Genomic DNA, 25,801 nt, shown 5'->3' on the forward strand with positions numbered 1-25,801 from the left:
GAGCCAGTGATGAGATCATAAACAAACATTAGTAGATGCGCAGCTCTCCGGATTTCAAGAGACTGGAGATTGATAAGTATGCATCGCGAGTAATAGGATGGGGTTGGATCCTCAAAGTTAATAGAAATTAAGCAAAATCTAATGAATTTTCTTTGAACCCTCTCTATTCTGGCAGAGTGGCCACTATAGATAGGATTCCAGACAACTGAGGCGTATTCTAATTTTGAGCGAACTAAAGAGATAAAAAGTGCCTTCCTGGTATAGGGATCCTTAAAGTCTTTTGCATATCTGCGAAGGAAGGCAAGGTTTCTGTAAGCCTTCGGAAGGATAAACAGATATATTTTTTGACATTTAAGTAGAGACTATTGGCATTACATCAAGCAACAAGATTATTTAGATCATTTTGTAGGAGCACTGCATTAAGGTTTATAAGGCTGACGTTGAAGCCTTGGTAAACCTTGCATCTCGTACGGAGGTGGCTGAACTCCCCCCAGTGAAGACGAGATGGAGGTAGACGGGGGCGAAGAAGCTGGTGGCTATGCTTCGTCAGGTTCGAGCGGAAGCTTGGCTCTCAGAGGGTTGTACTCTGAGTGTCAGCTTCTGGAGGATGGCGATTCCGACGCCACGCTCACGGAGGAGAGCACAAACAAGCAGTGATCCGGGTCCTCCAAATAAACCTGCATCACTGGAAAGCAGCATCAGCTGCACTCCTACTGCACCTGTCGTTCTAGTCCAGGAGCCGTGGATCGCTAGCAATAGGATCTGTGGCCTGCGGACACCAACGTATAAGCTTTATAGCGCTCAAGAAAAGGGTAAGTCTCGCACATGTATATTGGCTAAGTCTACTCTTAATGTTTTTCTTCTAACCAATTATAGCGATGGGGATTTGACAGCGGTCAGCGTCGAGGTGCTAGGGAGGAGCTTTAAACTTGCCTCCTTCTACCTAGCGCACGATCACCAAGACTCATTACCACCGGATAATTTCAAGGAGTTCGTGAGAGCGGCAAATCCACGAAACGATTTCATCCTACTCGAAGGCGCCGCCAATGCTCATCACGCCCAGAGGGGCAGCAGAAATACAAATGAACGAGGTGAGTCTTTATTTAACTATATGTTACGAACTAATCGGAGTATATGTAATAGGGAAAATGATCCCACTTTCATTACGAGGAACCGCGAAGAGGTCCTTGACATAACACTGGTCACAGACTCTTTCAGTCACCTGATCTTTTCATGGAGAGTTCTAAAGGAGCACTCCTTTTCTGACCGTAGATATATAATTTTTTCTATATCGCAGGCGCACGCATGTCCTCAGTACATACAAAATATCAGAAGAACTAACTGGGGCTACTATAAGAAGATTATAGGTAAAAAGCTATCTGAGGAGGTACGAGTCCCAGAAAGCGAGGAGGAGCTAGACGTGTTTGTAAATAATTTCAGTCAAAATTGCAGGAACGCTTTAGATAGGGCTTCCCCGGCTAAAAAGGTTTTGGAAACTCACAAACCACCATGGTGGTCGTCTGATCTTGATAAACTTAGGAACTCATGTAGGGCGGCCTTTAATAAAGCAAAGCATGATGGACATGAATCCTCATGGGCTGCTTATAAAGCGAAAATAAAATATATAAAAAAGCAATTCGGAATGGAAAGCTATCCTCCTGGAGTGATTTCTGCGGCAGGATTGAATCCACATCCGCGGCCTCCCGGTTAAGGAAGGTGCTATCGAAATCTCCAACTCAGCTAAGTTACGTCCAAAAGCGAATGGGCACTGGACGGACTCCAGCGCTGAAACCATAAACTTGCTAATGGATACGCACTTCCCAGCAAGTACGGGCGTGTTTTGAAGTATTGTCAGCGGAGGGTCACCTAATGATCAGCTGATAAGCGAAATCACCGATGATAAAAGGATAGATTGGGATTTACAGACCTTCAAGCCCTATAAATCGCCGGGGCTCAATTACGTACCAGTATTGTGGAGGGAAGTCAACGTGGTCTTTACCCCCAAGGCAGGGAAACCCTCCCACTCTAAACCAAATGATTATAGGCCTATAAGCTCATCTTCTTTTCTGCTTAAAGCGCTCGAAAGACTTCTAGAGGACCACATCAGGAGGATGATTGAGCCGTCGCTTCTTTCGCAAGCACAGCATGCCTATACTAAGGGTATAGGTATCCGCTATCGAAAGGTCACTAGACCTCAAGGAATACACATTGGTGGCATTTCTAGATATAGCGGGTGCCTTCAACAACGTTCTCCCGGAGATCATCACCTCGGCGCTGACCGATCTGGGGTGGACGCGTGCCTGGTGGAGTTTATATACAATCTGCTTACGCGTAGGCAGATTAAAACTGAGCTAGGTGGATGCGTGATCCGCAGACCGGTCGGCAGAGGCTCTCCGCAGGGAGGTGTTCTCTCTCCGCTACTTTGGGTGGTTACCGTCAACCAACTACTCCGCCTCATGGAATCAGAAGGTCACCAAGTGGTCGCGTATGCAGAGGACATCTGCGTCACCATGCGGGGGAAATTTCCGTAAACTCTTTGCAACCTAATGAAAGGGGCACTATCCAAAATTTCGCACTGGGCCACAGCCACAGGCTTGGAAGTCAACCCGGATAAAAACGAGCTTGTCCTCTTCACGAGGAGGTATAAGGTCCAAATCTAACACCGCCAAGAATTGGGGGGTACGTTTTTAGCGTTTAGCGATCGAGTCAAGTATTTGGGAGTAATTCTGGATAGGAAGCTATTATGGAGTGACCATATAGTGGAGCGATGCAAGAAGGCAGCAGCAGCGCTGTTCACCTGCAAGAGGGCAATTGGCACCTCCTGGGGTTTCTCCCCCAAGGTGACATACTGGATTTATACAGCCATTGTGCCCCGATTCTTCTTTATGGTGCCTTGGTCTGGTGGCCTGCACTAGCTAAAACTACCTATCTTAAGACGGTTCAAAAGGTGCAACGGAGTTCGGAGCTCTGCATCACCGGGGCTCTCGGCTCCACTCCATCTGAAGCACTCAACACAATGCTATACCTTCCATCTCTTGATGCTCTACGCATAAGGGAAACAGGTCTCTGGTCAAATGGATCTAGTGGACACGCAAAAATTCTGGGCACGAGCGCCCCAGTCCCAATACCGGTGCGCACTGACTACTGCACGCCAAAAAACGTCTTGGTTAAAAATTATAGTATATATATACCATCGCGACAGGACTGGAATACCAGACAACATACGGTACCGGGTGCCATCAACATATTCACGGATGGTTCTAAGCTTGACGGGAAGCTGGGAGGAGGCCTCTTTTCGCCGGATCTGGGTCTAGGGCTGTGAACCATCTAGGGTCTATGCCTAAGGATGGTAAACGGGTGTTTATTTTCTCAGACAGCCAGGCCGCCTTAAAGGCCCTGGACTTGTTCGTCGACAACGCAAAGTCGGTCACTGAATGCCGCAGATCTCTTAACGAGATGGCTCAGCACTTCAGTATCAGCCTTATGTGGGTACCTGGGCACAGGGATATCGAAGGCAATTGCAGAGCAGACGAGCTAGCCAGAAGAGGCACCACCGACGATATCCTTCCGGGAAATTATTCGGTAGGCATACCCATGGCCACTTTCAGGCTTCCTATGAACACAAGCACTATAAGAATCGCAAATGGACTACGGTCAGCCATATCATCGTGTGAGACATCCAGGCAAACCTATGTGCTATGAAGTAAAGGCAAATTTTATAAAATTTATAATTTCCACGAAGTGGTTTGACCCGCTTTAGGCAGGGTAGGGGTCCTCTTTTGAGACCGTATAGGGTATTACAATGGGCCCATTGGTGGCCTAAGTAGTGAGCTGTTACCATAGTGCTCAGCTCAGCCCTTGCAACCTAACCTAACCTATTACTCCAGATGGCCTTTAGGGTTTTTCATCACCGATTCATATCTTAGAGCCCATCCCTAAACTTCAGTCGATGCCCGCTATCGGCATTACATTACATTTACAATTCAAACGCCTAGTTAGTCCAAAGTATCACTTGCCAACAAAAGTGATATCCTTTGGATTTCAGTACTGGCATTAGTTTGCCTGTCAATACTGGGAGTCCTTCATAGCTTCGAACTTATATTTGTCAAGAGACAGCTATGAAGGTTTGGGGAGTGTTATCGGTGTTGATGGTCATTTGCCGGGTATAGAGCCAGTACGTTTCGGTAACAAGGCCAGCCATTACGGGAACGATTTAAAATTATCATATTGGCGTATCATGAAGATCAAATTGATAGCACTATCCTTAAAAGCTTTGTGTTTAGTTCCCATTGTCTGCTAAATTTTTGTGGTGCCACAATAGAATTAAGATATTATCTTATAAGCAAATTTCTGTACCAAACCATATTGCTGAATAAAATTCTGAGTTACAAATATATTCAACTAACAATCCAATTAAGCTTAACAACCCTCTAAACAATCCCGCACCCAACGACATACCTTTCACTGCTGTTATCATCGGTCTGTCCAGTCACAGCTGCGGCTAGCAGCACCTCTACTGTTTCCATTGCAATTTCTTCGCTCTTGTCGTCGTCTGCATCGCCTATGCACTCGACTTCATCCCCTTTTCTATTAACCTTAGAACACGCATCGCCTTCATTTGTTTTCTGCTCCATATTGTCCATATCTTTAGATAAAGCTATTTAATTAAAACATGACGAATAAAAATTTGTGGCAAAAAACTTAAATTTCTCCCACTAGTTTGATGCTCTGCTACCGCGTAGGCACTTTTGTATGTTGAAAGTTTTATTCTGCGTCTCTCACCACGTAATTCAATTTTATTTTAATCTTACCTTAAATACCAAACATAATCAATGCAAGTTGACCCCGAATTGTGGTCACGCAAATATTATATTAAACTTCTATTTCAAAAGCTAAGTATGCACAAATTGTATGAAGAAAAATATTTTTAATTTTGCCAGCAAATTTGTCAAACTTATCTGACTAGAAAGAACTTCACCGCCGCGTTAACAGAAAAAGTACGCCGCAAGTTTTAAGCGCCGGTTAATAGGCGGGTTATATTTAAAGAAAAGAAAAGGGCCAATTAAACATCTTATGGGCGTCATAACCATACCCATATCCATAACCATCTCCAATGTGATCGATTAATGGTGCCTTAACCTAAAAATTGTGAAAATTTTATAAAAATGAAGAAAACGCAAAAAATTACAAAAATATTCCACAAAAAATAAGTATCTGAAGCGGGAGTCATTGGTGCCGTATGTCGGATCTCTGTAGTCGTATCCCTAACGTAATCAGCTGTTTATCGTTACGACGGCAAACCCAAAACCTATTGGTTGGCTACGATACGGTTACGACCTTAAGCATATATGACACTACCTTATTTTTGCTTGGATTCCAAGCTAAAAAAACTGACGAAACTTTATCGGAACTTCAAAACACAAAAACAAGGAATCGAGATAGGCTTCCATATATCAAAATCATCAGTGTCGAAAAAAAATTGATTGAACCATGTCCTTCCGTCCGTTGTTGTTGTTGATGTAGCGATAAGGTTGCTCCCCGAAGGCTTAGGGGAGTGCTATCGATGTGATGGTCCTTTGCCGGATACAGATCCGATACGCTCCGGTAACACAACACTATTAAGGTGCTAGCCCGACCATCTCGGGAACGATTTATATGGCCAAATTAAACCTTCAGGCCATCCCTCCCTCCCCACCCCCAAGTTCCATGAGGACGACCTACCGCGGGTGTATTCTGACCCCCTAACCCGCTAGGGTCCGTCCGTCTGTCCGTTAACACGATAAAAAAAAAAAAAAAAATGAAAGGCGCGATAACCTCCGAAGAGATCTAAGGCCGAGCTTCTCTTCCAATTTGCGTCGTGCTCCTCTTGATTCTTCCCTACAAATTGGCCGGACGTGACCTACATGTTTTATGCCGACTCCGAACGGCATCTGCAAGGCAGATGAGTTTTCACTGAGAGCTTTTCATGGCAGAAATACAATCGGAGCGCTTGCCAGACACTGCCGAGGGGCGACCCCGCTTAGAAAAATTTTCTTCTAATTGAAAAATCTTATTTCTAAAATTTTGATGTTGCTTTGCCCGGGAGTTGAACCCAGGGCATACAGTGTGATAGGCGGAGCACGCTACCATCACACCACGGTGGCCGCCGCGATTAACACTATAACTTCAGTAAATATTGAGAAATATTCACAAAATTTGGAACACGGGTTTATCTGAACCAGAATAGATTGGTATTGAAAATGAGCGAAATCGGACGCTGTTCTAGACTTTACCAAAAACTGCCAAAAACTTAACATGCAAATGCAACAACAAATTGATCCATATGGATCACATATCCATATGAATTACTTTTTTTCGTTTTTTTTATTATCTATTGGCATTTGCGCGTTAAACTTTTTCACAGCTTCACAGCTCTATTAAAATAGCATAAAAGTACGTGCAATTACTAATTATGATCACGGCGTCTGCACAATAAACGAGGACACCACCCCAGCGGGTTAGGGGGCTTAGAATATACCCGCGGCAGGTATGCCTGTCGTAAGGGGCGGCTTAAATACCAAATTGATTAAAGGGGTTGTGTAGTGTAACCCCTTGAATGGGTTATATATCTCCAACCCAATTGTTAGCCCCACCTACCCGTGGCGAATCCTGTTTCTTTAGCAGCCGTGGCTCTGGCGACCCCCAATACCCTCATGGATCTAGGGGGAGGGAGGGCGGTATGGCTTGGAAGGTTTCATGTGGTCATACCAAATCGTTCCCGAGATGGTCGGTTAATGGTTCTTGTTACCATAAAGTACCGGATCTGCATCCGGCAAAGGACCATCAATATCGATAACACTCTCCAAGGTCTTCGGGGAGTGTTCTTATCGCCACAACAATGCCCCCACACGAATGGTAGGAAATTATCATAGCTCACCAGAAATCTCCAGCTGGTAGCCGATGGTTCAACCACCTACTCATACTCCTCTCGCTTGAGCGATCAGCCGAAATGATCACTTCTGAGATACGCACTTTCATCAACTTGAAAAAAGGAAAGTGGGAAATTTACGACTGATGTTCGTCAAGGGGAACGTGCTTCCGCAAGGTCATTGAATCTGCGTCAGGCCGTTTCATTTCTGGTGGAAAAATTCCGGAAATCTGGCCAAATTTTCCGTCGGATGCCGAAACTTAAGCGAGAGAGTGAGACTTTTCAGACAGCAAAAACCTGGCGAGCCTCAAGTTAGGGATATACAATTTTATATAAATATTATTGTAAACAATAACAAGCGGGAGGAAAGGGAGGAACACCTAAAGAAATGTAACCTCTCTGCCGGTGTAGGTTAACTTTGGTCAACCGAAAAGTCCCTCAGACCCGACTAAGCACCATGAAGAAATATGTATCGCTATGAGGGATTAAAATATTTAACTTGTCTTCAACCTGTCTCTACCCACTTTGGTCATACCTGAAAAATGGAAAATGGCGAAGGGAGTACCGCTACTAAAGCCTGGGAAACTAGCTAACGAAGTAGTATCATATCGTCCAATACCTCTCCTATCGCTAAGACACTTGAAGCCGTCCTGCATTCTTATTTCACCGCAAACCTACGGCTTTCCAATCATCAGCTTAGCTTCCCAAAGTTACATCGCCACCACCGCGCTAAAGGCCATCAACAAACGGATAAATTGTGCACTGAATCAAAAACCCCTTCTTAGAACAGTACTCGTAGCGCTAGACTTATCAAAAGTCTTTGATATAATCACGTTACTGTAAGACTTGAAAAGGTTTGCCCTTCTTCCCAGTCTAAAAAGATGGACTGCGAATTATCTGGGTGGCCGGCAGGCATCGGTGCAGTTCAGGAACGTCAAACGTCACATCAAAACCCAGAAGAATTGAACAAGGGGTGCCATAGTGTGGTTTCCTATCCCCACTTTTGACTAACTTTCACATATCGCAGCTCCCTTCCTTACCAGAAGGAGTAACCACTGTGTCCTCAAGTTTCTTGCCGGCGGCACTTGGGGCAAAGATAAATAAAGATAAAAGAAACACACTGAAGGAAATTGCAGGCCTGTCAAAACCCCGCACCCAGAACTTCCACGGGATATCTACTTATGTCTCCAGACCATCATACACAGTGGGGCGAGAATACTCCTCATCGAGTAGAGAAATGAAATGCTAAAAACACAGTTTCCGCGGAATACCCACAAAATCTGGGCATCCCAACAAACATCTGATTGAAAAGGCTCCATCTCCGAGGAACTTAAGAAGTCATCTCCTTTAGCATTGTGAAAAAATCCGACACTTAAGAATTCAGCCGTATGAAGAAACGGAGCATGAAAATACCTTCATAGACATTCTCAAAAAGTAGTCGGGCTACTATGCCAGCGATTACCATGTGAGCCCCGTTCTTAAAGACAACTATCCTGAAGTCGCATTTGAAGAAAGTAATCTCCCCAGGGAGATACGCGCGACTCTAGCTCAATCTGTATACTGTAATGGTACTGGTTAAACACTTACTCTTCCAGATTCAACCCCAACATACCCAATGTCCACCAACCATATCTTCAATTGCAATGTGGAGCCAACGCCTCTGACATCGACTTATTTTGTTTTGTTGATTTTCCGACAGGGTATATAAATAATGTATATTGGAACGAAAACCGACACCGAGGATGGCACAACGCCGAAACCGTTTTGTCTCGAACCAAATTTGACAAGGGATGACGGAAAATCGTTCCAATATACATCAGCCTCTGACACCCTTATCTCTCCGGTCCAACCCTGCTGAAACTGCAAGTCTCCTCGGACTCCCGCTAAAAGATATTGATGCCAATTTGTGAGGGATCACACCTTTTGGATGGGAAGAAGCACTGCTAAAACAAAAACACCCAACTTATAATAAAAGAAGAGCAATGGATGTGTTGTTACTGTATTAACAGGATATGGCACCATCCAGTCGGCGCGTCCCTTTCTCGAAAGCCAAAAGGGTCATCTGACGGGAGTGGGACGTAGAGCAATTACGTGTACGGAGTACGTGTAAAAGTTCAGCATGTTGTTGTAACCAGAACGAAACTGAATCAGATTAACGCTCGATTTCCATGGAAAGTCTGCTTACCTCTTCCGCAATAATTGTGTTTTTGACTGAGATAACGGGATTCCCGGACATGACTCAGCAAAAGAGTTTGCCGCCTCTCTATGTATAAGGCTGAGGACCTTCTAGTGCAAATTATACGGTTCTGTTCCAAGATGTTGACAATCATACTAGTGCCGGACCTGCAGCCTTCCACAGTGTGAGCTAATTAAGTCGGTGGATCACGTCGGTGAAGGGTAGCGGCGTGACAATTACTTTATACATTTTTAACAGCGTTTGTTTATACATATATTCCGTGGTGTCGCCATTAAACGATTTGAGGATTTTGTTGCTTTCGGTGCAGTTGTTATGCGTGTGAATGGAAGGTTAGACTATTATCGAACATCACTCCCAAGAGTTTTGGGTGTTTTACTGCATCCACAACTTGAACAGGGTAGCCGTATGTTTGGCCGCTGACAATGCCAAATCATACGGAATAATAAACCGATAAGACTTGGGCGATGTCCGGTAAGGGGTTTTACTGATTTAGCCCGCAATTCATATGAGCGTTAATGGCTTTTAGCGCAGTAATAATGCTATGAGTTTTTCGGAAACAATGCTGAAGACTGGCTAAGCGAATATTAAATATAAAAATAACTTTGCGCAATATGCTTCCGAGAAGATTTAAGTCGAGCTTTCAGTTTGCGTCGTACTACTTTTTAATATGCCAAAGCACTGCTGAGCGGCGACCTCACTCTGAAAACCTTTTTCTAAAGTATTTCGTTGTTGCTTTCTCAGAGATTTGAGCCCAGCATCTTGGGTGTAGTACGCGAGCACGAAACCTCCATAAGGCGACGCCCGAATATTAGCGGTAGTCACAGCTTGGAAGTATGTGATAGGTAGATCAATTTCCCATCGCGAAGAATTTATTAAATATCGGCATTGCTATTCCGTCAGGGCTTTCTGTGGCTGCGTTAATCTCTGTGGGGATGATGGCTATGCTCAGGCACGCCGCAGGGGATGTTCTAACTCCTCCACTTTTCTGTGCAGATGACCTGGAAATCTTTGTCAGAGGCAAATTTCTGGAAACCCTGCGCGATATTTTGCAGGATTATATGAATTCTGTGACCAGATGGGCCGAGTCATGTGGGCTGGCATCCTACCATGGAGGAGATTTAAGATCAATGCTTTCAAAACACCCTCGATTGGCTGATCGACGGGTATAACGCCTTTTACCTCCCATTGCCAACCCGTTGCACTCCTTCACTAAAACTGCATCTTCGACACTAAGTAGCCCCGCGGCTTTCATGCATCTCCCCCGTTTCACATTAGTTCGGTAATTCACTTCAGTTCGTAATTATTCCTGCTTTGTCCTAGTTTTTACATTAAAACCACTAACTGTGCCGAGTCATAAACCACTTTTACTTCCTTTATATAAGAACACTTTCTTGTGTCCGCTTATTTTCCGTGACAAAGTGGAGATATTTGCAATTTATTTTTAGGTAACTTCTCATTAAGCTAAAGACCTGAAACTTGGCGTGTAGGCCACGATGATGACGGTTCTTTGCGGCAAACTGTGCTGAAAGTCTTCCAAACTAGCTTATAGTATCGAAATTGGAAGTAATAGCGAAATATTTTTGGAGTAATACGGAAATCGAAAATAATCCGGCTAAATTCCCAAATCAATTCCAAAATAGTTCAAAATAGTCTCGAAAAGGCTTCACAGTAGCCCGAAAATCGGAAACAGTTCCGAAAACGTCCTAAATAACACCTCAATGGTTCTGAAATATTTCCGACATGATCCCTATACCAGAAACAGTCCCCAAAATATCTCAATGTAATCCACTTAGCAATTTATTATTATACTCAGCTGAACAGTGTATACAAAGTATATGAACTTTGTTGACATAACGGTAGCTTCTAACGGTATATAATGTGACGAATATCAGTATCACTAAGCGATACTATCATCACTAAGCCGATACTAAGCAGCCACTACGTAAACAAATCAATCATCATCTACACACATACATACAAGGCATGTAATCATCAGTCGAAGTAATACTCACTCATACACCCGCATATGGCTATAAGATAAACATTAACTACAAATATACATGTATATAGAAATTACCAAGTAGGAGATACAACTATTCTAGAAGGCGAAACGTCTAGACCTTAGTAGAAATATGCAGACGAGGCAACCGAGGGTATAAAAGCAGCGCAAGCTGAGCCATGACTAATCAGCCGAAGTAGTGCTCACATTTACGCACGCATATGGCTATGCGAGAGGCTATAAACTACAAATACACACGCATATAAGCAGGAGATTCAAGAAGAAGAAACGTCTAGACATTTGGAGAAATATGCGCACAAGGCAACAGAGAGCATAAAAGCAGCGCAAACTGAGTAGTCAGATACAGTTTGATTTAAACACGCTATCAGTTGCGAAGTGAAGTATAATTGTACTACTCCCAAAGTAATCTAATAAATACCATTTTGCATTACTGAATATTGGAGTTATTTATTCGACAATTTAGCGATTCGAACGTTTGCAGAAGGTTGGAAATAAGCGGAGTTTCCCTAAATTCGTTACAATAATAAACGAGATATGAAGAATATATAGAATGAAAAAAAATTGAAGATATCTTATTTTCTTTCTGGAGGTATTTGGTATGTGGGATCTGCCGTGGTGTGGTGGTAGGTTAAAAAAAATAAATAAATGTAAAGCGCGATAACCTCCGAAGAGATCTTAGGCCGAGCTTCTCTTGCAATTTGCGTCGTGCTCCTTTTAATTTTTCCTACAAATTGGCAGAAATACACTCGGAGTGCTTGCCAAACACTGCCGAGGGGCAACCCCGCTTAGAAATATTTTCTTCTAATTGAAAAACCTTGTTTCTAAAATTTTGATGTTGCTTTTCCCGGGCCGTGAACCCAGGATGTTCGGTGTGATAGGCGGAGCATGCTACCATCACACCACGGCGGTAGCTGCTCCGGCATAAGACATGTAGGTCCCGTCCCGCCGAAGGAGCACGACACAAATTGGAAAAGAAGCTTGGCCTAAAATCTTTTTGCAAGTTATCGCGCCATGTATTTTTATTTACATATGTGGGCTCATTGGCACTCATCTCCCATCGCTATTTAATATTACTGAAATCGAAAAAAAAACGACGCCCAATTTTTACGTATATGCAATTTTAGATTAAACCAAAAACATGATTATTCAGTCAATAATTCAGCTTCAATAACCAAATGTCATGTGTAGGTTCAAAAACTAACCATTAATTAAAATTTTTCAAAATTTTCAAAAAGTGGGCTGGCATCGTTCACATATGTAAAAATCAGTTTTTCATTTATTTATGACCAATAAAACGGTTAAGTTGTCATTACAATACTCGCTAAACTGATTACTTCTGTCATAAGGAATGAGCATGCAAAAATTAACGAAATCGGTAAAGGACCACACCCACTTTTATACAAAAGGTTTTAGAGGAACGAGCCGCACCCGTGCGCATCTTGCGCAATATAAAAGTCTCTTATCAAATACATAGTGTACCTATACCAAGTGTGTTCACTAAGCGATAAACGTCAAAACTACAAACAGCCTCGCTCACCTGATGGAAATCTCAGGTCTAGAGTCGCATTTTTGGTCTCAACGACAACATTTTTGTCTACCAATCGTCTCGACTTTTTCAATTTTTCAATCATTCGGAGCATTCGGTAATGGTATCCATTTTGAATTCGCTGTCATTCCGAATCCAGCGAGTGCCTGTCAGAATGCTTGACAGATAAGTCAACACACTTGTACTTGTACACTATGATCAAATATTAACAGAAATCAACTGTTCTATCAATCAATCAGAACATACAGCTTGCGCTGCGATCTGGCGTATGGTAGCAACTGCCGGTAATGCAGTGCAAATATTCACAATAGTGCCATAGTACAAATATATTTCTTTGTGTGCTCACAATCGTTTATTTTTAACAAATTATTTTAATAAAATATAGCTAAACAAAAGCACTACGACCAAAATTGCCCAAAGCTCGCTAATAGCCCGAATCTGCACTTTACAAGCAAAACTTTATTTATAGATTTGGATTCCAAATATGAGCGAAAAAACAGCAATTAGAAATAATATATGGGGTATTCCATCCCATTTCGACCAATTTTGAACCCGACTCCTTTAGAATTGGCTGAAAGTTTTTCTTCTTTTTCTAGCTTACGAAAGACGTTTTTCAGAATTTTTTCAAATTTTTTCATCCAAATCAAGGAAAGTTATGAATTTTTAAAAAACACCTTTTTTGTTTTCAAAATATTATAACTTTTTCAAAAATTGACCGTTTGGGATCTTCTTTTTTTTTTAATTTGTTTTTAAATGTACTTTTCGGAAAAAATTCAAAAAAATTTTGAGAGTTTTTTCATCGAACTCAAACAAAGTTATGAATTTTTAAAAAAAACACCGTTTTTGTTTTCAAAATGCTATAACTTTTTCAAAAATTGACCGTTTGTATCGTTTTTTTTTTAATTTGTTTTTAAATGTACTTTTCGGAAAAAATTCCAAAAAAATTTTAAAGTGTTTTTTTGTAATTTTTCAGTTTTTCGAGATTTTTCGAATTTCGGCATTTTTTTTCTCATAAAAAACTTCAATCAATTCTGCAATCATCCCCACTAATCCCGGAGTGGGCCGATATTTTTTTTTTTTTTTTATTTAATTGAAAAAAAAAACTTTAAACATTTTTTTGTATTTTTTCCGAAAAGTACATTTAAAAACAAATTTAAAAAAAAAAAGATCCCAAACGGTCAATTTTTGAAAAAGTTATAGCATTTTGAAAAAAAAATACCGTTTTTTTTTTTTAAATTCATCTTATTTTGAGTTGGACACCGTTTTTGTTTTCAAAATGCTATAACTTTTTCAAAAATTGACCGTTTGGGATCTTTTTTTTTTTAATTTGTTTTTAAATGTACTTTTCGGAAAATATACAAAAAAATGTTTAAAGTTTTTTTTTTTTCAATTCGGCCCAATCTGGTATTGCAGAATTGATTGAAGTTTTTTATGAGAAATGGCGAAATTCGAAAAACCGAAAAATTACAAAAAAAAACATTTTAAAAATTTTTTTGTATTTTTTCCGAAAAGTACATTTAAAAACAAATTTAAAAAAAAAAGATCCCAAACGGTCAATTTTTGAAAAAGTTATAGCATTTTGAAAACAAACACGGTGTTTTTTAAAAATTCATAACTTTTTTTGAGTTCGATGAAAAAATTTTAAAAAATTCAAAAACGTATTTCGTAAGCTAGAAAAAGAAGAAACACTTTAAGCCAATTCTAAAGGGGCCGGGTTCAAAATTGGTCGAAATGGGATGGAATACCCCATATGATGATATTAGACGAATGTAATAGCCAATATCATTGCGAAAAAACAACTTTATATCAATGTCATTTGACTTCTAAAGTGTATTTGTACAATAACATTAATAAATAAAAAAAAAAATGTTTGGAAATAGGCGTGGCAACACGCCTTTTTTGACCAAGAATTTTCTCACGCCATAACTCGAAGGCCATTTGATTTACGTTGACGAAATTCGTCACACATATATTTCGTATAATCTTCGACAATTCCGCAAAAAACGTACGAAGTCGGATGACGACCCCTTTTATGTAAAACAAATTTTTGCGAACCATTACTATATACAAATTTCATTTTACTTCCAAAGCGTAATTATAACAAGAAAATTAATGAATAAACACATTTTGGAAATAATTCTCTTACGATTCAGGAGCCATAAGTGGAAGAACAATTGATCTATCGTGATAAAACTCGGTAGATACAATTATTACCTTCAAATAGAGGAATCTTTCTAATAGAAGTGGGTAAAATCGATAAACACATCCCCTTTTGATAATGTGAACTTAGTGTCAACAAGTAAGGAAGGCTAAGTTCGGGTGTAACCGAATATTACATACTCAGCTGAGAGCTTTGGAGACAAAATAAGGGAAAATCACCATGTAGGAAAATGAACCTAGGGTAACACTGGAATGTGTTTGTATGACAAGGGTATCAAATGGAAGGTATTAAAGAGGATTTTAAAAGGCATATTTCGAGATATCGCCATAAAGGTGGCCTAGGGATGACTCTAGAATGCGTTTGTACGATATGGGTATCAAATTGAAGGCATTAATGGGGATTTTAAAAGGAAGTGGCCCTTAGTTGTATATGTGACGGCGTTTTAGAGATATCGACCCAAATGTGGAACAGGGTGACCCAGAAAATCATCTGTAGGGTACCGCTAATTTATTTTATATGTAATACCACGAACAGTATTCCTGCCAAGATTCCAAGGCCTTTTGATTTCGCCCTCCTGAACTTTTTCATTTTCTTCTACCTAATATGGTAGGTGTCACACCCATTTTACAATATTTTTTGCTAAAGTTATATTTTGCGTCAAAAAACCAATCCAATCACCTTGTTTCATCCCTTTTTACGTATTTGGCATAGAATTATGGCATTTTTTTCATTTTTCGTAATTTTCGATATCGAAAAAGTGGGCGTGGTCATAGTCGGATTTCGGCAATTTTTAATACCAAGATAAAGTGAGTTCAGGTAAGTCCGTAAACTAAGTTTAGTAAAGATATATCGATTTTTGCTCAAGTTATCGTGTTAACGGCCGAACGGAAGGACAGACGGTCGACTGTGTATAAAAACTGGGCGTGGCTTCAATCGATTTCGCTCATTTTCACAGAAAACAGTTGCCGGCATAGAAGCTATGCCTTTACCAAATTTCACAAGGATTGGTAAATTTTTGATCGACTTATGGCATTAAAAGTATTCTAGACAAGTTAAATAAAAAAGGGGTCAGCCACCCCCATTTTGAAATTTTATTTTATTTTTGTATTTCGTTGCACCATGTCATTACTGGAGTTTAAAGTTGGCATAATTTACTTATATATTGTAAAGATATTCAATTTTTTGTTAAAATTTGACTTTAAAAACATTTTTTTAAGTTGCTAATATTTATTTAGCACACATATAGCAAAGAGTAACGTTCCTGCCAAATTTCATCATGATATCTTCAACGACTGCCAAATTACAGCTTGCAAACCTTTTAAATTACCTTCTTTTAAAAGTGGACGGTGTCACGCCCATTGTTCAAACTTTTAATAATTTTCTATTCTGCGCCATAAGGTCAACCCACCTACCAAGTTTCATTTCTTTATCCGTCTTTAGTAATGAATTATCGCACTTTTTCGGTTTTTCGAAATTTTCGATATCGAAAAAGTGGGCGTAGTTATGGTCCGATTTCGTTCATTTTAAATAACGGTCTGAGATTAGTGCCCAGGAACTTACATAACATACATTACTCAAGTTATCGGGTTTAAGGACGGACGGACGAACTTACCATGGGTGTCACACCCATTTTACAAAGTTTTTTCTAAAGTTATATTTCGCGTCAGAAAACCAATCCAATCACCATGTTTCATCCCTTTTTTCGTATTTGGTATAGAATTATGGCATTTTTTAATTTTTCGTAATTTTTGATATCGAAAAAGTGGGCGTGGTCATAGTCGGATTTCGCCAATTTTTTATACCAAGATAAAGTGAGTTCAGGTAAGTACGTGAACTAAGTTTAGTAAAGATATATCGATTTTTGCTCAATTTATCGTGTTAAAGGCCGAGCGCAAGGACAGAGGTCGAATGTGTATAAAAACTGAGTGTGGCTTCGACCGATGTCGCCCATTTTCACGGAAAACAGTTATCGTCATAGAATCTATGCCCCTACCAAATTTCACAAGGATTGGTAAATTTTTGTTCGACTTATGGCATTAAAAGTATTCTAGACAAATTATATGAAAAAGGGCGGAGTCACGACCATTTTGAAATTTTCTTTTATTTTTGTATTTTGATGCACCATATCATTACTGGAGTTGAATGTTGACATAATTTACTCATATACTGTAAAGATATTTGTTAAAATTCTACTTAAAAAAAAATGTTTAAAAGTGGACGTGTTCTTCACCCGATTATGCTAATTTTTATTTAGCACACATATAGTAAAGAGTAACGTTCCTGCCAAATTTCATCATGATATCTTTAACGACTGCCAAATTACAGCTTGCAAATTTTTGAAATTACCTTCTTTTAAAAGTGGGCTATGCCACGCCCATTGGCAAACATTTTACTAATTTTCTATTCTGCGTCATAAGGTCAACTCACCTACTAAGTTTCATCGCTTTATCCGTCTTTGGTAATTTCGGTTTTTCGGTTTTTCGAAATTTTCGATATCGAAAAAGTGGGCGTAGTTATAGTCCAATATCGTTCATTTTTAATGGCGATTTGAGATGAGTGCCCAGGAACCTACATACCAAATTTCATCAAGATACCTCAAAATTTACTCAAGTTATCGTGTTAAAGGACAGACGGACGGACGGACGGACATGGCTCAATCAAATTTTATTTTGATACTGCTGATTTTGATATATGAAAGTCTACATCTATCTTGATTCCTTTATACCTGTACAACCAACCGTTATCCAATCAAAGTTAATATACTCTGTGTGCAAAGCACGCTGAGTATAAAACTACAAATATATTGTAACGAATTTTCTGCAAAACCTCTTATTTCAAATTCTCTGCTAAGTTCGAATCACTAAACTGTTGAATAAATAACTCCAATATGTAATAATGCGAAATGGCCTTTATTAAAGTACTTCACAATAACGCTCAAACTGTGCAACGAATAGCTTGCTTAATAACCAAACTGATTGATAGCTCAAATGAAACTCTACTATTCAAAATAATACTGCTCTTAATCGTCTTAATCGAAATCTCAAATCAAACTGAGTTCCAGCGCCTCTACAATTGCCGCCTTTTATACTCTTGGATTTCAACGTTCGCATCTTCTAGGCGCTTCCAGAATCTACTAGTCCAGCAGCTCTCAAACTTCTCAGCTGTAACTACAATTGCACAATTTTATATTTTTCTCATTGCATACTTTCAGGAGTATCTCAGATATATGCATGTGTTTGTGCATTGACTCTCCGCTGCTCGTATACGTACATGGTACATATGTGTAGACGCAATTATTGTTTCGTTTATGTAGATACATAGTGATTGATCTATGGATGTGAATTCACGTCACTGCTTAGCATCGGATTAGAGACGATAGCATCGCTCAGTGCTGCTAACCTTCGTTACACTGCTCTCCACCTAAGTCTGATCGTCCCGATCAGACAAATCTCTTGATCTATACGCTGCCAGCCTTTCCAAATGAACCACTCTTCTAATCCGGGGTTTCCCAGTTGTTTGTATGCGATAGATGGTATGACTGATCTTCTTCACAACTTTGTACGGGCCTTCCCAACTGCACCGAATCTTGGAAAGAACACCTTTCCGCCGGTGAGGGTTGTATAACAATACCAAATCTCCCTCCAAGAAACCTTCCAAATTTTTGTTCTCATTGTACCTGCGTTTCATCTTACTACTCATTAGTCTTGATGGTTCCCTCGCACTCTGTTGTTTGGCCAATGAACTTCTTCGCAGAGCTTGCACTTCACGGATTGACTTTGCATCATCATTATCGTCTGGACGTTTCACAACAGCAGTGCGCGCTGGCTTGAAACCACCCTTGCATTCCATCTGAAAAATTCTTTCAGTCATTTTAGTGCGTCCATTAGGTTTTGTCGATGCCGGTCTTTTTCTCGCAGGTACTTTTAATTTCGGTTTATTTGGCACATTCGATCCATCAACCTTTTCTTTTGACTTTCGTGGCCTTTGTCGAGTCTTCTCCACCATTACTTGATTACTACTGAACCCTTTCTCCAACTTGAAGTTAAGTGGTATATCCTGGTTCTCATAACGCATCACCCTTCTCTGCATATCGATCTTGATGTCGTGGTCAACCATGAAGTCCACTCCCAATATGACTTCTTCAACGATCTTAGCCACAACGAATTTGTGTAGAACCGTGACCTTTCCAATCAAGACTTCACATATCACTTCTCCCTGAACTTGGTTATACTCGCCAGTGACCGTACGCAACTTTGCTCCAGGTAATGGTTTTACTCTCCTGTTGACCAAGTCAGATCGGATCAATTAATGAGATGCGCCCGTATCTACAGTCAGTACACGCTCCTTGCCATCCACATTCCCTCTGACGGTAAGACTGCTTGATTTCCTTCCAATTTACGACACAGATATTACAGGACATTCATTAGCCGGGGCAAGTTTTCGTTCTTTACATCCGACACGCTCTTGCTCATTTCCTCCAGCTTTGCGTTTACGGCCACCCACATTGTTGGAACTGTTAGGACCAAGATCGCAATGACGTGCAATGTGACCGGACTTCCCGCATTTGAAGCATTTGATAACTTTTCACTCCGCTTTTGCGATCCTTTCAGTGCCTCCAATATTGCGTCTACCCAATCTGGTCTTTCCACTTCCACACGATGAGCTTTGTATGCTGGTTTACTCAATAGTGAGGCAGTTTCCTGAGTCAATGCATGTGATATCGTCTCTGCAAATGTTGGCTTTGGGTTTGCGTATGTGGCTCGCTTCGTTTCGACGTCCCGTATGCCATTTATAAATTTTTACTCTTTCGGTGTATTCCACGGGTGCGTCGGCATTCGCCAAATGTGCAAGCCTTTCGACATCTGACGCAAACTCCTGCAAAGTCTCATTAGCTTTTTGGTAGCGGTTTTGCAACTCTATTTGGTGTATCTGCTTCCTGTGTTCGCTTCGTATCGCCTCTCTAGGACGCTTCTGTATCGCCTCTCTAGGGCGCTCATCAATGTTTCGTAGTTGTTCCGCTCTCCTTCGGGAATCGTCTGTAGGATTTCGGCTGCTGGCCCTTTCAATGCCACGAATAGAGCTGCGACTTTATCTTCAGCATTCCAGTTGTTCACTGCTGCGGTCTTCTCAAACTGTAGCTTAAATACCTGGAAAGGAACAGAACCGTCAAAGGATGGTGTTTTTATCTTTGGATTGCTTGCTGAAACAGCTGGTGATTTAATTGCAACTCTTGTATATGACCTCTCAAAGCCTCCACCTCAGTTGTGTCTCCATCTCTGATGTAATCTCTGTCGACATTTCTGACATACGCGTTTCTTGTGCTTCAATCTTCGATGTTATTTCTGACGACATTTCTGCAATATGTGCCTCCTGTGCTTCCATCTTGGATGTTATCTCTGTCAACATTTCTGACATACGCGTTTCTTGTGCCTCAATCTGCGATGTAATCTGTGTCGACATTTCTGAAATAGGCGTCTCTTGTGCTTCCATCTTGGATGTCAAACGTGTCTCCTGCGATTCCAGCTGAGATGCCACTGTCGATGTTTGAGCATTTATTGCAGCCAATATCATGTTCAAGTCTGTGCTCGTAACTGTCTGCGATGTTTCGTTTTTCTTTTCAATTTTTGTTGTTGTCTCGTCCCCATCAGGATAAAAGACATACTCGTCCACATCAATTCCTTCTGCTTCCATTGCGTCTCGTAGCCGTGCCTGAAGTTCGAGTTTAACGCCGCTTGTATTCAATCCACGGCTCTCCAACTCCTTCTTCGGTTGCTGGATCTTCAATTCACTCAACTTTGCCATGTCCAAGTTGTATTCCAAATCTTCGGAATTTATTCAACAATTCCTCTTCTGACACCAATTGTAATGAATTTGCTGCAAATCCTCTTATTTCAAATTCTCTGCTAAGTTCGAATCACTAAACTGTTGAATAAATAACTCCCATATGTAATAATGCAAAATGGCCTTTATTAAAGTACTTCACAATAACGCTCTAACTGTGCAACGAAGAGCTTGCTTAATAACCAAACTGATTGATAGCTCAAATGAAACTCTACTATTCAAAATAATACTGCTCTTGCTCGTCTTAATCGAAATCTCAAATCAAACTGAATTCCAGCGCCTCTACAATTGCCGCCTTTTATACTCTTGGATTTCAACGTTCGCATCTTCTAGGCGCTTCCAGAATCTACTAGTCCAGCAGCTCTCAAACTTCTCAGCTGTAACTACAATTGCACAATTTTATAGTTTTTCTCATTGCATACTTTCAGGAGTATCTCAGATATATGCACGTGTTTGTGCATTGACTCTCCGCTGCTCGTATACGTACATGGTACATATGTGTAGACGCAATTATTGTTTCGTTTATGTAGATACATAGTAATTGATCTATGGATGTGAATTCACATCACTGCTTAGCATCGGCTTAGAGACGATAGCATCGCTCAGCGCTGCTAACATTCGTTACAATATACATATAAGATATCTCTGTAACTTACGAAGAGCTGCAATCTTAAAAATTAAGGGGAATATCCTCGTAATGATGACTTAAATTACATAAGGCAAGATATACCTTCGCGGAGATTTAGGCCGAGCTTCTCTTTCAATCTGCGTTGTTTATACCCATTCCGCACGGCATCTGCGAGGAAGGTGTATTTTCGCTGAAAAGCTTTTCATAGCAGAAATATACTCTGAGTGTTTGCGAGCCCACTGCTAAGGGGCGATGTTGACGTTGAATTTCTAGGTACTTTAACCCAGGTCCTTTGGTATAGTATATAATCCTGTTACAAATATGTGTGTATCATACTCATATTTAACAGGCGAATCTCTGGCGATCCCAAGTTCCTCATGGAACCAGAGGGTGGGGAGGGCGGAATGGCCTAGAAGGTTTAATGTGGTCATATTAATCGGTCCCGAAATGATCGGGCTAGTACCTTAATGGTGCTTTGTTACCGGAACGTACCGGATCAACATCGATAGCACTCCCCAAAGCCTTCGGGGATTGTCTTTATCGTTGACATACGGTGCACACGGTGTGAGTCATCTTATAATCTTGCCTCACATGAATGTTTGTGCCGGAAATGTTGGTGGTCGGGCATTTCGAGCTTGTGAGATTGTATCTCTTCACTTCAGGCCCCTTTTAGCGCTAGCAACAGACGAGAATTTTGTCTGGCTATCAGACCAGCTTTGGTACTAATAGATGAGCAAGGAACGGAGGTATGCTTAAACGTGGCGTGAATCGCTCTTGGTTGTGAACAAAAAGGAGTCATACATGTTTTAAAGAAATCGCGTCGACAACAAGTATTAGGTGTTAGCCTAAAACATCGCGTTTTGCATGTGACATATATGTGCTCGTTTTAAAAAAAAGGATTTCTTGGGTAGATGCGGCAGATGCTAGTCTCTAGGACCGAATGAAGGACAGTCTCTCCACAAGGAGCTACTCATTGTATGAAAAATTTTGAACGATCCGCAAGAAATTGAGCCATGCTAAATTGAAATGACATGCTTTGGTCCCGGAAAAACCCCGAATGACTCCAGTACATATACCAAGCTACCGGTGGAGGTGCAGATTTTGTACGTACGTGTTTATCTTTTTTTAGTAGAAGCATGCGTATATATATGTGTCGGGGGTTAAAACAACATAATAAATAAAATAAATGTAAGGCGCGATAACCTCCGAAGAGATCTAAGGCCGAGCTTCTCTTCCAATTTGCGTCGTGCTCCTCTTGATTTTTCGCTACAAATTGGCCGGACGGGACCTATATGTTTTATGCCGACTCCGAACGGCATCTGCAAGGCAGACGAGTTTTCACTGAGAGCTTTTCATGGCAGAAATACAATCGGAGCGCTTGCCAGACACTGCCGAGGAGCGACCCCGCTTAGAAAAATTTTCTTCTAATTGAAAAATCTTATTTCTAAAATTTTGATGTTGCTTTGCCCGGGAGTTGAACCCAGGGCATACGATGTGATAGGCGGAGCACGCTACCATCACACCACGGTGGCCGTTAAAACAACATAAAAACAAGAAATACGTCCTCGTAGATGAAGGCTATTACGATCAATACATCGTACAATTGTTTGTATGTCCCTTTGAAAATCAAATATTTCTGCTGAAATAGTAAACAAAATTTACTTTTACTTATTTTCAGCAAGTAATTCGAAACCAGAATTTCGGCTGTTAAAAAACTGAAAAATATTTACTTAAAAATAAATGATCATGAAATATTTATAGCATTGTGAATGATAACTTAGTGTGATATCTTATCTGTCAACTGCCTGACAGGATGTTCAATATGGCTACTTTTTAGCGTTTTGACTGGGTGTTCAATATGGCGGCGCCTATCTTCAGCGGGTGATAGAAAGAGATACAGAATGAGACAGCGATAGTCAATTACAAATCAGGTGATCCAATCACTTTGGAATTTTTACGTCTATGCAGAAGATATCACACTTAGTAATCATTCACAATGATTTATAGCTTCAAAGCACAGTAAAATATTCAATTGCGACAGCTCGCATCCATTCAAGTAATATCTGAAGTAAAATGAAAAAAAATAAATTTGTTTGCTTTGTTTTTTTCTGTTGCTGAAATATTTTTCAAATTTAAATTCAAGCAATTTTGTAATACTAAGTAAGTAATTCAGCATTTTCAAACCCTGGTATAAATATGAAAATTTTTTTAGTAAGTCATGAAAAAACCTTAAAAATCGAAGTCGAAAAAAAGTAAAAAAAAAATTAAATTTCGCAGGGTCGAAAATTATTTTTTGGGTATGCGTAGTGGAACTTTTTTTCCTGAGCCCAAATCCTATCGAAAAATCGCTGGCGCGATATCGGTTAACTTTCGTCCATACAAATCGACCCACCCTAATGTACATATGTATACTTACATTAACTTTTGTGCGCTCATGATCGAAACATTGCTACGCCCCTGAATGTTGGTAACTTGTATTTTGTAATGGCTTTGTAACTTCAACTCTTGAGAGAGTAAGGTTTTTCATTTTCTTTTGAACAAATTTTTTGAGTTAAGCAAACTTAATACAGTTGAGAAGCTTATTCAGAGCCAAAAGAACCATACTAACGCAGACATTCAGTTAACGACGAGAGTTCATCAAACGCGGTAGTAATTGTGACGGTGTTCAAGTTTTTAAACGACATTTTTCAAATTTTAATTCATGCCAAATACTTAATTTATTAAATAAAAAAAAACAGAAAATTTTATGTTTTAAAAGGTATATGCTAAAGAGTTTTTGATTAAGTGAAACAATATTCATTATACATTAATACAGGGTGCTATGTATGCATGTGCATGCAAACGTACATATGTAAATGTTCAACGGAAAGTGAAATGTTGATAACTATTGTACCTAAAAATTATATATAGAATAAAAATGTCTAAATACATACATATGCTTGTATTTATGTTAGCTGTTTACAAAGATGTATATGTGCATTAGGGTGTGCCTAAAAATTATATATTTGATTTTTTCCCCTTTCACGCGAAAATATTAGAGAATATTATCAAATAAAAATTGTAGCAGAACTCTTAATTAAAATGTTAACAGGTACTCCACGGAACTTGAAGTTTTGCCATTAAAATAAGGCGAGAACTAAATATGTATGAAGAAATTTGCTTTTTTAATGAAAAGAATACATGGATAATATTCAGCACTAAATTCTGAAAAAAAAAATGTATTGGGAGAAATTTTCATCATCGATATTGAAGTTTCTGCAGATAAGAGCAAAAATTCTTAAAATTGTACTTTGTGAGCCTGTACCCATTGTGGAGGTTTCCAAGTAAGTTATGCATCAGCTGTTCGTTCACAGCTACTCTCACCTGATCAAAATACTTGTTCTTGCTTGTTTTTTTTTTATAGGCCATTAAACAGCGCAGTTACAAATCACACACAGAAGATTGTGTACACCGAGGGTCCTGGCTTCAACTTCCGGGCAAAGTAACATCAAAAATTTAGAAAAATGTTTTTTTTTTTCAATAAGAAAAAGGTTTTAACATTGTTGTTTGTGATAATACGAAAAAGTAAATTTTGTGACCTAGGTGTCAGCCGTCAGTCAAACTACAAAATTGCTTTTTACCTTTTTTTCTATTTATAAGTTTATGTTTGATAATGTGTTAAATTTTCCTTAAGATTTTTAAGAATTAATGAGCTTAACACCGGTAAATAATAATTGTTATTCAATTGTTATCTTTGTTTATTTGGAAAAGCTAAAAAGTACGAAACATTTACTGGCATATTGCGATGGTATAATTTCGAAAATCGAATTGAACACACCATTAAACATACAAACATATAATTATATAAACTGGGCCTGAGTTAAAATAGAGTACACAAATAATCTTCTGCAGTGAAGACGAGTGGTATAATAACAATAACAACAAGTAAAGAAGTATAAGTTCTGGTGAAACCGAATATTACACTTGAAATGCTGTTGTCCCGAAACAGAAAATTGCTTAGTCATAAAAGGGGCGGTGCCACGCCCATTTTTTTAAATTTGAAGTTTTTCCTATGTTTTGTTATCCACTTGGGAAATGAAATGACATTGTTATAAAGCTCTTTTTTGCAAAGATATAGCTTATTTTATTCGTTCACGACCCTTTTAAAAAATCTTTTATATAAAAGTGGGCGTGGTCCTTTACCGATTTCGTTAATTTTTCTTCAAAGCATTCCTTATAGTATAGGCAACCTCTCTGCCGAATTTTGTTACGATAGGTTTAACGATTTTTGATTTATGATTAATAATATACCACGCCCATTTTAAAAAATTTTTTCAAATTTTTATCAAGTCCACACGTCAAATTTCAACATTCTAGGTGTATTATTTACTAAATAATCATGTTTTTTGTGCTTTACAAAATGTTATATATAAAAAGTTGGCGTGGTTATCATCCGATTTCGCTCATTTTCAATACAAATCTGTCCTGGGTCCAGATAAGTCATGTACCAAATTTGGTGAAG

General features: G+C 39.6%; 2 protein-coding genes across 6 annotated transcripts in view; one reads left to right on the top strand and one right to left on the bottom strand.

Annotated features, from left to right (window-relative positions):
- LOC137252399 (DDB1- and CUL4-associated factor 8) overlaps window positions 1-4,994 on the bottom strand; it is a 52,579-nt gene extending 47,585 nt beyond the window's left edge. Inside the window, exons 1-2 of one of the 5 annotated variants that reach the window (XM_067788027.1) lie at window positions 4,812-4,993; window positions 4,459-4,645 (exon numbers count right to left, since the gene is read on the bottom strand). In XM_067788027.1, coding sequence (XP_067644128.1) covers window positions 4,459-4,643 — 185 coding nt within the window. In that variant the 5' untranslated portion in view covers window positions 4,644-4,645; window positions 4,812-4,993. Of the gene's footprint in view, window positions 1-4,458; window positions 4,746-4,811 lie in introns of all 5 variants that reach the window. The other 4 variants (XM_067788028.1, XM_067788030.1, XM_067788031.1 and 1 more) reach the window with 4 other exon arrangements.
- An 18,879-nt stretch (window positions 4,995-23,873) lies between these two features.
- Window positions 23,874-25,801, top strand: part of Cht2 (Chitinase 2) — a 29,973-nt gene continuing 28,045 nt past the window's right edge. Inside the window, exon 1 of the mRNA XM_067788036.1 lies at window positions 23,874-24,058. The gene's annotated coding sequence lies outside the window, so the exon portion shown is untranslated. The remainder of the gene's footprint in view (window positions 24,059-25,801) is intronic.

Source organism: Eurosta solidaginis, chromosome 5 (genome assembly GCF_040869045.1).
Source record: "Eurosta solidaginis isolate ZX-2024a chromosome 5, ASM4086904v1, whole genome shotgun sequence".
NCBI lineage: Eukaryota > Metazoa > Arthropoda > Insecta > Diptera > Tephritidae > Eurosta > Eurosta solidaginis.